The sequence below is a fragment of the Polyodon spathula genome, chromosome 14 (genome assembly GCF_017654505.1).
Source record: "Polyodon spathula isolate WHYD16114869_AA chromosome 14, ASM1765450v1, whole genome shotgun sequence".
Classification (NCBI taxonomy): Eukaryota; Metazoa; Chordata; class Actinopteri; order Acipenseriformes; family Polyodontidae; genus Polyodon; species Polyodon spathula.
Window position 1 is genome coordinate 27,380,346 of NC_054547.1, and position 16,472 is coordinate 27,396,817.

Genomic DNA, 16,472 nt, shown 5'->3' on the forward strand with positions numbered 1-16,472 from the left:
CAGCTGAGACAACCCCTACAGAAGGAACAACGCAAGCTATCGTCATAGAATCAACAACAGCAGCTTCCTCAACAGGTATTAGTCATGACATGACAAGAAGAGGTGAAATGATGGAAAGTTGAAAATGTGAATTCATAAATCTGTATTTGGATTCATTTTTGGTCTTTCTGTTTTATTGCAGCTGAGACAAACCCTCCAGAAGATAAATCCACACTGCACAGGAGCCCTCACACAGCAGATCCCCCCCCCCCCCCCCACCCCCACCCCCCACAAACAACAGGTAAAGTTTCAAGCATGAGATACAAAAGACCAACAGAAAAATGACTCTAATCGAATCTTGTGAGTATAACTGTGAATCTGATATCTGAGGTTATCCTACAGAGGGAGAAAACCACACTGAAAATCTAACAACACCACAAACCACAGAAACCCCAACAGTGGCATTCACAACAGGTAAAATACCTGACATGAGGAATATTTTTCAGCTATAGACACAACTCTGTGATGATGTTTGAAAATTCAGTTTTAAACTAATATTTGGTCTTTTTTCTTGTAGCTGAGACAACCAATACAGAAGGAACAACGAAAGCTATCGTCATAGAATCAACAACAGCAGCTTCCTCAACAGGTATTAGTCATGACATGACAAGAAGAGGTGAAATGATGGAAAGTTGAAAATGTGAATTCATTAATCTGAATTTGGATTCATATTTAGTTTTTCTGTTTTATTGCAGCTGAGACAACCACTCCGGAAGATACAACAACACTCGTCACAGAGCCATCAACTGCAGCATCTACAACAGGTAAATTTCAAGGCATGAGATACACAAGACCATCAAGAAATGACTTCATAGAATCTTGTCATTCTAACTGTGAATTTATATCTGATGTTTTTTGCTACAGAGGAGAAAACCACCACTGAAAAATTAACAACACCACAAACAACAGAACCCCCAACATTGGCATTCACAACAGGTAAAATACCTGATATGAGGATTATTTTTCAGCTATAGACACAACTCTGTGATGATGTTTGAAAATTCAGTTTTAAACTAATATTTGGTCTTTTTTCTTGTAGCTGAGACAACCAATACAGAAGGAACAACGAAAGCTATCGTCATAGAATCAACAACAGCAGCTTCCTCAACAGGTATTAGTCATGACATGACATAAAGAGGTGAAACGATTGAAAGATGAAAATGTGAATTCATAAATCTGAATTTGGATTCATATTTGGTCTTTCTGTTTTATTTTAGCTGAGACAACCACCCCAGAAGATACAACAACACTCGCCACAGATCCATCAACAGCAGCATCAACAACAGGTAAATTTCAAGGCACGAGATACTCAAGACCAACAAGAAATGACTTCATAGAATATTGTCAGTCTAACTGTGAATTGATATCTGATGTTTTTTGATACAGAGGAGAAAACCACCACTGAAGAAATCACAACACCACAAAATACAGAACCCCCAACAGTGGCCTTTACAACAGGTAAAATACCTTACATGAGGAATAAATTTCAGCTAAAGACACAACTCTGTGATGAAGTTTGCAAATTACATTTTAAACTAATATTTGGTCTTTTATCTTGCAGCTGAGACAACCACTACAGAATGAACAACGCAAGCTATCGTCATAGAATCAACAACAGCAGCTTCCACAACAGGTATTAGTCATGATATGACATAAAGAGGAGAAACGATGGAAAGATGAAAATGTGAATTCATAAATCTGAATTTGGATTAATTTTTGGTCTTTCTGTTTTATTGCAGCTGAGACAAACACTCCAAAAGATAAATCAACACTCGCCACAGAGCCATCAAAAGCAGAATCAACAACAGGTAAAGTTCAAGGAATGAGATACACAACCCCAACAAGAAATGACTTCATAGAATCCTGTCAGTCTAACTGTGAATTGATATCTGATGCTTTTTGCTACAGAGGAGAAAACCACCACTGAAAAATTAACAACACCACAAAACACAGAACCCCCAACAGTGGCATTCACAACAGGTAAAATACCTTACATGAGGAATATATTTCAGCTAAAGACACAACTCTGTGATGAAGTTTGCACATTACATTTTAAACTAATATTTGGTCTTTTATCTTGCAGCTAAGACAACCAATACAGAAGGAACAACGAAAGCTATCATCATAGAATCAACAACTGCAGCTTCCACAACAGGTAATAATCATGACATGACATAAAGAGGTGAAAAGGTGGAAAGATGAAAATGTGAATTCAGAAATCTGTTTTTGGATTCATATTTGGTCTTTCTGTTTTATTGCAGCTGAGACAAACACTCCAGAAGGATCAATAAGTATAAAAAGAAAGATCGGGTGGCGCGGTAGGTGTGTGCGTGCGGGTAGTGTGCGGGGGGGCCGCGTGCAAGGGTGCTTGCGCGTGCGTGGAGTGTTCTGGTGGTCTCTTTACAACAAAACAACTATCGGTCTCGTGAACTCGCGTCAGCTTGGTGAATTGATATCTGATGTTTTTTGCTACAGAGGAGAAAACCACCACTGAAATATTAACAACACCACAAACAACAGAACCCCCAACATTGGCATTCACAACAGGTAAAATACCTTACATGATGAATATATTTCAGCTAAAGACACAACTCTGTGATGATGTTTGCACTTTACATTTTAAACTAATATTTGGTCTTTTATCTTGCAGCTGAGACAACCAATACAGAAGGAACAACACAAGCTATCGTCATAGAATCAACAACAGCAGCTCCCACAACAGGTATTAGTCATGACATGACATAAAGAGGTGAAACGATGGAAATTTGAAAATGTGAATTCATAAATCTTTATTTGGATTCATTTTTGGTCTTTCTGTTTTATTGCAGCTGAGACAAACACTCCAGAAGATACAACAACACTCGCCACAGAGCCAACAACAGCAGCATCTACAACAGGTAAAGTTCAAGGCATGAGATACACAAGACCAACAAGAAATGACTTCATAGAATCTTGTCAGTATAACTGTGAATTTATATCTGATGTTTTTTGCTACAGAGGAGAAAACCACCACCCAAAAATTAACAACACCAGAAACCCCAGAAACCCCAACAGTGGCATTCACAACAGGTAAAATACCTGATATGAGGATATATTTTTCAGCTATAGACACAACTCTGTGATGATGTTTGAAAATTCAGTTTTAAACTAATATTTGGTCTTTTTTCTTGCAGCTGAGACAACCACTACAGAAGGAACAACGCAAGCTATCGTCATAGAATCAACAACAGCAGCTTCCACAACAGGTATTAGTCATGATATGACAAGAAGAGGTGAAATGATGGAAAGTTGAAAATGTGAATTCATTAATCTGTATTTGGATTCATTTTTGGTCTTTCTGTTTTATTTTAGCTGAGACAACCACTCCAGAAGATACAACAACACTCGCCACAGAGCCATCAACAGCAGCATCTACAACAGGTAAAGTTCAAGGCATGAGATACACAAGACCAACAAGAAATGACTTCATAGAATCTTGTCAGTATAACTGTGAATTGATATCTGATGTTTTTTGCTACAGAGGAGAAAACCACCACTGAAAAATTAACAACACCAGAAACCACAGAAACCACAACAGTGGCATTCACAACAGGTAAAATACCTTACATGAGGAATATATTTCAGCTAAAAACACAACTCTGTGATGAAGTTTGCACATTACATTTTAAACTAATATTTGGTCTTTTATCTTGCAGCTGAGACAACCAATACAGAAGGAACAACGAAAGCTATCATCATAGAATCAACAACTGCAGCTTCCACAACAGGTATTAGTCATGACATGAGAAAAAGAGGTGAAATGATGGAAAGTTGAAAATGTGAATTCATTAATCTGAATTTGGATTCATATTTAGTATTTCTGTTTTATTGCAGCTGAGACAACCACTCCAGAAGATACAACAACACTCGCCACAGAGCCATCAACAGCAGCATCAACAACAGGTAAAGTTCAAGGCATGAGATACAAAAGACCAACAAGAAATGACTTCATAGAATCTTGTCAGTCTAACTGTGAATTGATATCTGATGTTTTTTGCTACAGAGGAGAAAACCACCACTGAAAAATTAACAACACCACAAACCACAGAACCCCCAACAGTGGCATTCACAACAGGTAAAATACCTGATACGAGGAATATTTTTCAGCTATAGACACAACTCTGTGATGAAGTTTGCAAATTACATTTTATACTAATATTTGGTCTTTTTCCTTGCAGCTGAGACAACCACTACAGAAGGAACAACGCAAGCTATCGTCATAGAATCAACAACAGCAGCTTCCACAACAGGTATTAGTCATGACATGACATAAAGAGGTGAAACGATGGAAAGTTGAAAAAGTGAATTCATAAATCTGTATTTGGATTCATTTTTGGTCTTTCTGTTTTATTTTAGCTGAGACAAACACTCCAGAAGATAAATCAACACTCGCCACAGAGCCATCAAAAGCAGAATCAACAACAGGTAAAGTTCAAGGAATGAGATACACAACCCCAACAAGAAATGACTTCATAGAATCCTGTCAGTCTAACTGTGAATTGATATCTGATGTTTCTTGCTACAGAGGAGAAAACCACCACTGAAGAATTCACAACACCAGAAACCACAGAAACCACAACAGTGGCATTCACAACAGGTAAAATACCTGACAAAAGGAATATATTTCAGCTAAAGACACAACTCTGTGATGAAGTTTGCAAATTACATTTTAAACTAATATTTGGTCTTTTTTCTTACAGCTGAGACAACCAATACAGAAGGAACAACGCAAGCTATCGTCATAGAATCAACAACAGCAGCTTCCACAACAGGTATGAGTCAGAACATGACATAAAGAGGTGAAACGATGGAAAGATGAAAATGTGAATTCATAAATCTGAATTTGGATTCATATTTGGTCTTTCTGTTTTATTGCAGCTGAGACAAACACTCCAGAAGATAAATCAACACTCGCCACAGAGCCATCAACAGCAGAATCAACAACAGGTAAAGTTCAAGGCATGAGATACACAACCCCAACAAGAAATGACTTCATAGAATCTTGTCAGTCTAACTGTGAATTGATATCTGATGTTTTTTGCTACAGAGGAGAAAACCACCACTGAAAAATTAACAACACCACAAACAACAGAACCCCCAACATTGGCATTCACAACAGGTAAAATACCTGACATGAGGAATATATTTCAGCTATAGACACAACTCTGTGATGAAGTTTGCAAATTACATTTTAAACTAATATTTGGTCTTTTACCTTGCAGCTGAGACAACCAATACAGAAGGAACAACGCAAGCTATCGTCATAGAATCAACAACAGCAGCTTCCACAACAGGTATTAGTCATGACATGACAAAAAGAGGTGAAACGATGGAAAGATGAAAATGTGAATTCATAAATCTGTATTTGGATTCATTTTTGGTCTTTCTGTTTTATTGCAGCTGAGACAAACACTCCAGAAGATAAATCAACACTCGCCACAGAGCCATCAAAAGCAGAATCAACAACAGGTAAAGTTCAAGGAATGAGATACACAACCCCAACAAGAAATGACTTCATAGAATCCTGTCAGTCTAACTGTGAATTGATATCTGATGCTTTTTGCTACAGAGGAGAAAACCACCACTGAAAAATTAACAACACCACAAACCACAGAACCCCCAACAGTGGCATTCACAACAGGTAAAATACCTGACATAAGGAATATATTTCAGCTATAGACACAACTCTGTGATGAAGTTTGCAAATTACATTTTAAACTAATATTTGGTCTTTTTTCTTACAGCTGAGACAACCAATACAGAAGGAACAACACAAGCTATCGTCATAGAATCAACAACAGCAGCTTCCACAACAGGTATTAGTCATGACATGACATAAAGAGGTGAAACGATGGAAAGATGAAAATGTGAATTCATAAATCTGTATTTGGATTCATATTTGGTCTTTCTGTTTTATTTTAGCTGAGACAAACACTCCAGAAGATACAACAACACTCGCCACAGAGCCATCAACAGCAGCATCAACAACAGGTAAAGTTCAAGGAATGAGATACACAACCCCAACAAGAAATGACTTCATAGAATCCTGTCAGTCTAACTGTGAATTGATATCTGATGTTTTTTGCTACAGAGGAGAAAACCACCACTGAAAAATTAACAACACCACAAACCACAGAACCCCCAACAGTGGCATTCACAACAGGTAAAATACCTGACATAAGGAATATATTTCAGCTGTAGACACAACTCTGTGATGAAGTTTGCAAATTACATTTTAAACTAATATTTGGTCTTTTTTCTTGCAGCTGAGACAACCACTACAGAAGGAACAACGCAAGCTATCGTCATAGAATCCACAACAGCAGCTTCCACAACAGGTATTACTCATGACATGACATAAAGAGGTGAAACGATGGAAAGATGAAAATGTGAATTCATAAATCTGAATTTGGATTCATATTTGGTCTTTCTGTTTTATTTTAGCTGAGACAAACACTCCAGAAGATACAACAACACTCGCCACAGAGCCATCAACAGCAGCATCTACAACAGGTAAAGTTCAAGGCATGAGATACAAAAGACCAACAAGAAATGACTTCATAGAATCTTGTCAGTCTAACTGTGAATTGATATCTGATGTTTTTTGCTACAGAGGAGAAAACCACCACTGAAGAATTCACAACACCACAAAATACAGAACCCCCAACAGTGGCATTCACAACAGGTAAAATACCTGACATGAGGAATATATTTCAGCTATAGACACAACTCTGTGATGAAGTTTGCAAATTACATTTTAAACTAATATTTGGTCTTTTTTCTTGCAGCTGAGACAACCAATACAGAAGGAACAACGCAAGCTATCGTCATAGAATCAACAACTGCAGCTTCCACAACAGGTATTAGTCATGACATGACAAAAAGAGGTGAAACGATGGAAAGTTGAAAATGTGAATTCATAAATCTGTATTTGGATTCATTTTTGGTCTTTCTGTTTTATTGCAGCTGAGACAAACACTCCAGAAGATAAATCAACACTCGCCACAGAGCCATCTACAGCAGCATCTACAACAGGTAAAGTTCAAGGCATGAGATACAAAAGACCAACAAGAAATGACTTCATAGAATCTTGTCAGTCTAACTGTGAATTGATATCTGATGTTTTTTGCTTCAGAGGAGAAAACCACCACTGAAGAATTCACAACACCACATACAACAGAACCCCCAACATTGGCATTCACAACAGGTAAAATACCTGATATGAGGAATATTTTTCAGCTATAGACACAACTCTGTGATGAAGTTTGAAAATTCAGTTTTAAACTAATATTTGGTCTTTTTTCTTGCAGCTGAGACAACCACTACAGAAGGAACAACGCAAGCTATCGTCATAGAATCAACAACAGCAGCTTCCACAACAGGTATTAGTCATGACATGACAAAAAGAGGTGAAATGATGGAAAGTTGAAAATGTGAATTCATTAATCTGAATTTGGATTCATATTTAGTATTTCTGTTTTATTGCAGCTGAGACAACCACTCCAGAAGATACAACAACACTCGCCACAGAGCCATCAACAGCAGCATCTACAACAGGTAAAGTTCAAGGCATGAGATACACAAGACCAACAAGAAATGACTTCATAGAATCTTGTCAGTCTAACTGTGAATTGATATCTGATGTTTTTTGCTTCAGAGGAGAAAACCACCACTGAAGAATTCACAACACCACAAAATACAGAACCCCCAACAGTGGCCTTTACAACAGGTAAAATACCTGACAAAAGGAATATATTTCAGCTAAAGACACAACTCTGTGGTGAAGTTTGCAAATTACATTTTAAACTAATATTTGGTCTTTTTTCTTGCAGCTGAGACAACCACTACAGAAGGAACAACGCAAGCTATCGTCATAGAATCAACAACAGCAGCTTCCACAACAGGTATTAGTCATGATATGACATAAAGAGGTGAAACGATGGAAAGTTGAAAATGTGAATTCATAAATCTGAATTTGGATTCATTTTTGGTCTTTCTGTTTTATTGCAGCTGAGACAAAGACTCCAGAAGATAAATCAACACTCGCCACAGAGGCATCAACAGCAGAATCAACAACAGGTAAAGTTCAAGGCATGAGATACAAAAGACCAACAAGAAATGACTTCATAGAATCTTGTCAGTATAACTGTGAATTGATATCTGATGTTTCTTCCTACAGAGGAGAAAACCACCACTGAAAAATTAACAACACCACAAAACACAGAACCCCCAACAGTGGCATTCACAACAGGTAAAATACCTTACATGAGGAATATATTTCAGCTAAAAACACAACTCTGTGATGAAGTTTGCACATTACATTTTAAACTAATATTTGGTCTTTTATCTTGCAGCTGAGACAACCAATACAGAAGGAACAACGCAAGCTATCGTCATAGAATCAACAACAGCAGCTTCCACAACAGGTATTAGTCATGACATGACATAAAGAGGTGAAACGATGGAAAGTTGAAAATGTGAATTCATAAATCTGAATTTGGATTCATTTTTGGTCTTTCTGTTTTATTGCAGCTGAGACAAACACTCCAGAAGATAAATCAACACTCGCCACAGAGCCATCAAAAGCAGAATCAACAACAGGTAAAGTTCAAGGCATGAGATACACAAGACCAACAAGAAATGACTTCATAGAATCTTGTCAGTCTAACTGTGAATTGATATCTGATGTTTTTTGCTACAGAGGAGAAAACCACCACTGAAAAATTAACAACACCACAAACAACAGAACCCCCAACATTGGCATTCACAACAGGTAAAATACCTGACATAAGGAATATTTTTCAGCTATAGACACAACTCTGTGATGAAGTTTGAAAATTCAGTTTTAAACTAATATTTGGTCTTTTTTCTTGCAGCTGAGACAACCACTACAGAAGGAACAACGCAAGCTATCGTCATAGAATCCACAACAGCAGCTTCCACAACAGGTATTACTCATGACATGACATAAAGAGGTGAAACGATGGAAAGATGAAAATGTGAATTCATAAATCTGAATTTGGATTCATATTTGGTCTTTCTGTTTTATTTTAGCTGAGACAAACACTCCAGAAGATACAACAACACTCGCCACAGAGCCATCAACAGCAGCATCAACAACAGGTAAAGTTCAAGGAATGAGATACACAAGACCAACAAGAAATGACTTCATAGAATCTTGTCAGTCTAACTGTGAATTGATATCTGATGTTTTTTGCTACAGAGGAGAAAACCACCACTGAAGAATTCACAACACCACAAAATACAGAACCCCCAACAGTGGCCTTTACAACAGGTAAAATACCTGACAAAAGGAATATATTTCAGCTAAAGACACAACTCTGTGGTGAAGTTTGCAAATTACATTTTAAACTAATATTTGGTCTTTTTTCTTGCAGCTGAGACAACCAATACAGAAGGAACAACGCAAGCTATCGTCATAGAATCAACAACAGCAGCTTCCACAACAGGTATTAGTCATGATATGACATAAAGAGGTGAAACGATGGAAAGTTGAAAATGTGAATTCATAAATCTGTATTTGGATTCATTTTTGGTCTTTCTGTTTTATTGCAGCTGAGACAAACACTCCAGAAGATGCATCAACACTCGCCACAGAGGCATCAACAGCAGAATCAACAACAGGTAAAGTTCAAGGCATGAGATACACAAGACCAACAAGAAATGACTTCATAGAATCTTGTCAGTCTAACTGTGAATTGATATCTGATGTTTTTTGCTACAGAGGAGAAAACCACCACTGAAAAATTAACAACACCACAAACAACAGAACCCCCAACAGTGGCATTCACAACAGGTAAAATACCTGATAAAAGGAATATTTTTCAGCTATAGACACAACTCTGTGATGAAGTTTGCAAATTACATTTTAAACTAATATTTGGTCTTTTTTCTTGCAGCTGAGACAACCAATACAGAAGGAACAACGCAAGCTATCGTCATAGAATCAACAACAGCAGCTTCCACAACAGGTATTAGTCATGACATGACAAAAAGAGGTGAAACGATGGAAAGATGAAAATGTGAATTCATAAATCTGAATTTGGATTCATTTTTGGTCTTTCTGTTTTATTGCAGCTGAGACAACCACTCCAGAAGATACAACAACACTCGCCACAGAGCCATCAACAGCAGCATCAACAACAGGTAAAGTTCAAGGCATGAGATACACAAGACCAACAAGAAATGACTTCATAGAATCTTGTCAGTCTAACTGTGAATTGATATCTGATGTTTTTTGCTACAGAGGAGAAAACCACCACTGAAAAATTAACAACACCACAAACAACAGAACCCCCAACATTGGCATTCACAACAGGTAAAATACCTGACATAAGGAATATTTTTCAGCTATAGACACAACTCTGTGATGAAGTTTGCAAATTACATTTTATACTAATATTTGGTCTTTTTTCTTGCAGCTGAGACAACCACTACAGAAGGAACAACGCAAGCTATCGTCATAGAATCCACAACAGCAGCTTCCACAACAGGTATTACTCATGACATGACATAAAGAGGTGAAACGATGGAAAGATGAAAATGTGAATTCATAAATCTGAATTTGGATTCATATTTGGTCTTTCTGTTTTATTTTAGCTGAGACAACCACTCCAGAAGATACAACAACACTCGCCGCAGAGCCAACAACAGCAGCATCTACAACAGGTAAAGTTCAAGGCATGAGATACACAAGACCAACAAGAAATGACTTCATAGAATCTTGTCAGTCTAACTGTGAATTGATATCTGATGTTTTTTGCTACAGAGGAGAAAACCACCACTGAAAAATTAACAACACCACAAAATACAGAACCCCCAACAGTGGCATTCACAACAGGTAAAATACCTGACATAAGGAATATATTTCAGCTAAAGACACAACTCTGTGGTGAAGTTTGCAAATTACATTTTAAACTAATATTTGGTCTTTTTTCTTGCAGCTGAGACAACCACTACAGAAGGAACAACGCAAGCTATCGTCATAGAATCAACAACAGCAGCTTCCACAACAGGTATTAGTCATGATATGACATAAAGAGGTGAAACGATGGAAAGTTGAAAATGTGAATTCATAAATCTGTATTTGGATTCATTTTTGGTCTTTCTGTTTTATTGCAGCTGAGACAAACACTCCAGAAGATGCATCAACACTCGCCACAGAGGCATCAACAGCAGAATCAACAACAGGTAAAGTTCAAGGCATGAGATACACAAGACCAACAAGAAATGACTTCATAGAATCTTGTCAGTCTAACTGTGAATTGATATCTGATGTTTCTTGCTACAGAGGAGAAAACCACCACTGAAAAATTAACAACACCACAAACCACAGAACACCCAACAGTGGCATTCACAACAGGTAAAATACGTGACATAAGGAATATATTTCATCTAAAGACACAACTCTGTGATGAAGATTGCAAATTACATTTTAAACTAATATTTGGTCTTTTTTCTTGCAGCTGAGACAACCACTACAGAAGGAACAACGAAAGCTATCGTCATAGAATCAACAACAGCAGCTTCCACAACAGGTATTAGTCATGATATGACATAAAGAGGTGAAACGATGGAAAGTTGAAAACGTGAATTCATAAATCTGTATTTGGATTCATATTTGGTCTTTCTGTTTTATTGCAGCTGAGGTAACCACTCCAGAAGATACAACAACACTCGCCACAGAGGCATCAACAGCAGAATCAACAACAGGTAAAGTTCAAGGCATGAGATACAAAAGACCAACAAGAAATGACTTCATAGAATCTTGTCAGTCTAACTGTGAATTGATATCTGATGTTTTTTGCTACAGAGGAGAAAACCACCACTGAAAAATTAACAACACCAGAAACCACAGAAACCCCAACAGTGGCATTCACAACAGGTAAAATACCTTACATGATGAATATATTTCAGCTAAAGACACAACTCTGTGATGAAGTTTGCACATTACATTTTAAACTAATATTTGGTCTTTTTTCTTGCAGCTGAGACAACCAATACAGAAGGAACAACGCAAGCTATCGTCATAGAATCAACAACTGCAGCTTCCACAACAGGTATTAGTCATGACATGACAAAAAGAGGTGAAATGATGGAAAGTTGAAAATGTGAATTCATTAATCTGAATTTGGATTCATATTTAGTATTTCTGTTTTATTGCAGCTGAGACAACCACTCCAGAAGATACAACAACACTCGCCACAGAGCCATCAACAGCAGCATCAACAACAGGTAAATTTCAAGGCACGAGATACTCAAGACCAACAAGAAATGACTTCATAGAATCTTGTCAGTCTAATTGTGAATTGATATCTGATGTTTTTTGCTACAGAGGAGAAAACCACCACTGAAAAATTAACAACACCAGAAACCACAGAAACCCCAACAGTGGCATTCACAACAGGTAAAATACCTGACATAAGGAATATATTTCAGCTGTAGACACAACTGTGATGAAGTTTGCAAATTACTTTTAAAACTAATATTTGGTCTTATTTCTTGCAGCTGAGACAACCACAACAGAAGGAACAACGCAAGCTATCGTCATAGAATCAACAACAGCAGCTTCCACAACAGGTATTAGTCATGGCATGACATAAAGAGGTGAAACGATGGAAAGATGAAAACGTGAATTCATAAATCTGTATTTGGATTCATATTTGGTCTTTCTGTTTTATTGCAGCTGAGACGACCACTCCAGAAGATACAACAACACTCGCCACAGAGCCATCAACAGCAGCATCTACAACAGGTAAAGTTCAAGGCATGAGATACACAACCCCAACAAGAAATGACTTCATAGAATCTTGTCAGTCTAACTGTGAATTGATATCTGATGCTTTTTGCTACAGAGGAGAAAACCACCACCCAAAAATTAACAACACCAGAAACCCCAGAAACCCCAACAGTGGCATTCACAACAGGTAAAATACCTGACATGAGGAATATTTTTCAGCTATAGACACAACTCTGTGATGAAGTTTTCAAATTACATTTTAAAATAATATTTGGTTTTTTTTCTTGCAGCTGAGACAACCAATACAGAAGGAACAACACAAGCTATCGTCATAGAATCAACAACAGCAGCTTCCACAACAGGTATTAGTCATGACATGACATAAAGAGGTGAAACGATGGAAAGATGAAAATGTCAATTCATTAATCTGTATTTGGATTCATATTTTGTCTTTCTGTTTTATTGCAGCTGAGACAACCACTCCAGAAGATACAACAACAATCGCCACAGAGCCATCAACAGCAGCATCAACAACAGGTAAAGTTCAAGGCATGAGATACAAAAGACCAACAAGAAATGACTTCATAGAATCTTGTCAGTCTAACTGTGAATTGATATCTGATGTTTTTTGCTACAGAGGAGAAAACCACCACTGAAATATTAACAACACCACAAACAACAGAACCCCCAACAGTATCATTCACAACAGGTAAAATACCTGTCATAAGGAATATTTTTCTAGCTATAGACACAACTCTGTGATGAAGTTTGCAAATTACGTTTTAAACTAATATTTGGTCTTTTTTCTTGCAGCTGAGACAACCACAACAGAAGGAACAACGCAAGCTATCGTCATACAATCGACAACAGCTGCTTCAACAACAGGTATTAGTCATGACATGACATAAAGAGGTGAAACGATGGAAAAATGAAAATGTGAATTCATAACTCTGTATTTGGATTCATATTTGGTCTTTCTGTTTTATTTCAGTTGGGGGAAACACTCCAGAAGATACAATAACACTCGCCACAGAGTCATCAACAGCAGCATCTACAACAGGTAAAGTTCAAGGCATGAGATAGACAAGACCAAGAAAAAATGTCTTCGCAGAATCTTGTCAGTCTAAATGTGAATTAATATCTGGTGTTTCTTGCTGCAGCGGAGAAAACCAGCACTATAAAAATAATATCACCGCTAACCACAGAAACCCCAGCAGTGGCTTCCACAACAGGTAAAATACCTGACATGAGGAATATTTTTCAGCTATAGACACAACTCTGTGATGAAGTTTGCAAATTACATTTTAAGCTAATATTTGGTCTTTTTTCTTGCAGCTGAGACAACCACTACAGAAGGAACAACGCAAGCTATCGTCATAGAATCCACAACAGCAGCTTCCACAACAGGTATTAGTCATGACATGACATAAAGAGGCGAAACGATGGAAAGATGAAAATGTGAATTCATAAATCTGAATTTGGATTCATATTTGGTCTTTCTGTTTTGTTTCAGTTAGGAGAAACACTCCAGAAGATACAATAACACTCTCCACAGAGTCATCAACAGCAGCATCTACAACAGGTAAAGTTCAAGGCATGAGATACACAAGATCAAGAAAAAATGTCTTCGCAGAATCTTGTCAGTCTAACTATGAATTAATATCTGGTCTTTTTTGCTGCAGCGGAGAAAACCACCACTGAAAAAATAACATCACCACAAACAACAGGACTCCCAACAGTGGCATCCACAAAAGGTAAAATACCTGACATGAGGAATATAATTCAGCTATAGACAGACCACTCTGACCCTGTTTGTAAATTAGATTTTTAACTAATATTTGCTTGTTTTTGTTACAGTTGAGACAACAACTATCGAAAGAGCAACGCAAGCTATTGTCACAGTTTCAACAACAGTAGCTTCCACAACAGGTAAAGTTCAAGGCATGAGATACACAAGACCAACAAGAAATGTCTTCATAGAATCTTGTCATTCTAACTGTGAATTTATATCTGATGTTTTTTGCTACAGAGGAGAAAACCACCACTGCAAAATTAACAACACCACAAACCACAGAACCACCAACAGTGGCAATCACAACAGGTAAAATACCTGACATGAGGAATATATTTGAGCTATAGACACAACTCTGTGATGAAGTTTGCAAATTACATTTTAAACTAATATTTGTTCTTTTTCCTTGCAGCTGAGACAACCACTACAAAAGGAACAACGCAAGCTATCGTCATACAATCAACAACAACAGCTTCCACAACAGGTATTAGTCATGACATGACATAAAGAGGTGAAAAGGTGGAAAGATGAAAATGTGAATTCAGAAATCTGTTTTTGGATTCATATTTGGTCTTTCTGTTTTGTTGCAGCTGAGACAACCACTCCAGACGATATAACAACAACACTCGCCACAGAGCCATCAACTGCAGCATCTACAACAGGTAAAGTTCAAGGCATGAGATACACAAGATCAAGAAAAAATGTCTTCGTAGAATCTTGTCAGTCTAACTATGAATTAACATCTGGTCTTTTTTGCTGCAGCAGGGAAAACCACCACTGAAAAAATAACATCACCACAAACCACAGAAGCCCCAACGGTGGCATCCACAACAGGTAAAATACCTGACATGAGGAATATAATTCAGCTATAGACAGACCACTCTGACCCTGTTTGTAAATTAGATTTTTAACTAATATTTGCTTGTTTTTGTTACAGTTGAGACAACAACTATCGAAAGAGCAACGCAAGCTATTGTCACAGTTTCAACAACAGTAGCTTCCACAACAGGTATTAGACATGACAGAAACAGGTGAAATGATTATATTGTGAATTCCTAAATGTAAATTTGGATTTATATTTGACCTTCTGTTTTATTGCAGCTGAGACAACCACTCTAAAATATATAACAACACTCGCCACAGAACCATCAACAGCAACATCTACAACTGGTAAGTTTCAAGGCATGAGATATACAAGACCAACCAAAAATTTCTTCGCAGAATCTTGTGAGTCTAACTTTGAATTCATATCTGTTCATTTTTACTTAATACCACCCCTGAAAAAGAACATCACCACAAATTACAGAACCACCAACAGTAGCATTCACAACAAATAAAATACTACATATGGGGAAAATAGTTTATAGACACACCACTCTGAAGATATTTGTAAATTAGATTTTTAACTAATATTTGGTTGTTATTGTTGCAGCTGAAACAACAACTACAGAATTGTTATTTATTTTTATGTTTTTTGTAGCTGAGGTAACCACTACAAAAGTTGCAACACCTCACACCACACAGCCATCGACAGTAGCATCCACAACAGGTAAAGTGCTGGACATCAAGAAAGTAAGTCTGTCATCATATTTTTTAAAATCTAATTTTCAATGGCAACTTGTTTGTTTTTTTCTTGCAGCTGAGGTGACCACTACAACAGCACACAGTTCAGAATCGTCAACAGCAGTAGCTTCCACAACAGGTATTAGACCAGAACAGCTTTGAACAATATTTCATCTGTCATCCTTTGAAAATAAGAATGAGCAATACCAATTGATGATCATATCTAATACCCCGCAGGTTAGATTATGATTCATAATGGGTTCAGGTGATGATTCTAAG

At 37.2% G+C, this 16,472-nt stretch overlaps 1 protein-coding gene and 6 long non-coding RNA genes across 11 annotated transcripts in view; all 7 read left to right on the top strand.

Annotated features, from left to right (window-relative positions):
* The first annotated feature begins 746 nt into the window (after positions 1-746).
* Positions 747-4,815, top strand: LOC121326397. 3 transcript variants are annotated; one of them, XR_005951473.1, is made up of 3 exons: positions 747-803; positions 4,604-4,675; positions 4,779-4,815. It is a non-coding gene; the product is annotated as an uncharacterized LOC121326397 (long non-coding RNA). The 3 variants fall into 3 exon arrangements; XR_005951475.1 differs by lacking the exon at positions 747-803 and adding an exon at positions 2,907-2,936; XR_005951474.1 differs by lacking the exon at positions 747-803 and adding an exon at positions 3,429-3,459.
* LOC121326404 lies at positions 3,593-3,950 on the top strand. Its single transcript, XR_005951482.1, has 3 exons — positions 3,593-3,631; positions 3,735-3,806; positions 3,913-3,950. It is a non-coding gene; the product is annotated as an uncharacterized LOC121326404 (long non-coding RNA).
* Positions 4,816-5,870: 1,055 nt separating the features above from the next.
* Positions 5,871-9,863, top strand: LOC121326400. 3 transcript variants are annotated; one of them, XR_005951479.1, is made up of 3 exons: positions 5,871-5,894; positions 9,655-9,723; positions 9,824-9,863. It is a non-coding gene; the product is annotated as an uncharacterized LOC121326400 (long non-coding RNA). The 3 variants fall into 3 exon arrangements; XR_005951478.1 differs by lacking the exon at positions 5,871-5,894 and adding an exon at positions 7,418-7,460; XR_005951477.1 differs by lacking the exons at positions 5,871-5,894; positions 9,655-9,723; positions 9,824-9,863 and adding exons at positions 7,422-7,460; positions 8,089-8,157; positions 8,258-8,295.
* On the top strand, positions 7,042-7,425 carry LOC121326402. The gene is made up of 3 exons (XR_005951481.1): positions 7,042-7,113; positions 7,214-7,285; positions 7,389-7,425. It is a non-coding gene; the product is annotated as an uncharacterized LOC121326402 (long non-coding RNA).
* On the top strand, positions 7,594-7,946 carry LOC121326401. The gene is made up of 3 exons (XR_005951480.1): positions 7,594-7,635; positions 7,736-7,807; positions 7,911-7,946. It is a non-coding gene; the product is annotated as an uncharacterized LOC121326401 (long non-coding RNA).
* Positions 9,864-10,027: 164 nt separating the features above from the next.
* LOC121326399 lies at positions 10,028-11,429 on the top strand. Its single transcript, XR_005951476.1, has 3 exons — positions 10,028-10,070; positions 11,221-11,289; positions 11,390-11,429. It is a non-coding gene; the product is annotated as an uncharacterized LOC121326399 (long non-coding RNA).
* Positions 11,430-12,172: 743 nt separating this feature from the next.
* The window catches only part of LOC121326581 (mucin-4-like), a 32,248-nt gene continuing 27,948 nt past the window's right edge, over positions 12,173-16,472 (top strand). Inside the window, exons 1-10 of the mRNA XM_041269916.1 lie at positions 12,173-12,185; positions 13,830-13,898; positions 14,352-14,420; positions 14,521-14,592; positions 14,696-14,767; positions 15,393-15,464; positions 15,568-15,639; positions 15,732-15,800; positions 16,111-16,179; positions 16,270-16,332. Coding sequence (XP_041125850.1) covers positions 12,173-12,185; positions 13,830-13,898; positions 14,352-14,420; positions 14,521-14,592; positions 14,696-14,767; positions 15,393-15,464; positions 15,568-15,639; positions 15,732-15,800; positions 16,111-16,179; positions 16,270-16,332 — 640 coding nt within the window. The remainder of the gene's footprint in view (positions 12,186-13,829; positions 13,899-14,351; positions 14,421-14,520; positions 14,593-14,695; positions 14,768-15,392; positions 15,465-15,567; positions 15,640-15,731; positions 15,801-16,110; positions 16,180-16,269; positions 16,333-16,472) is intronic.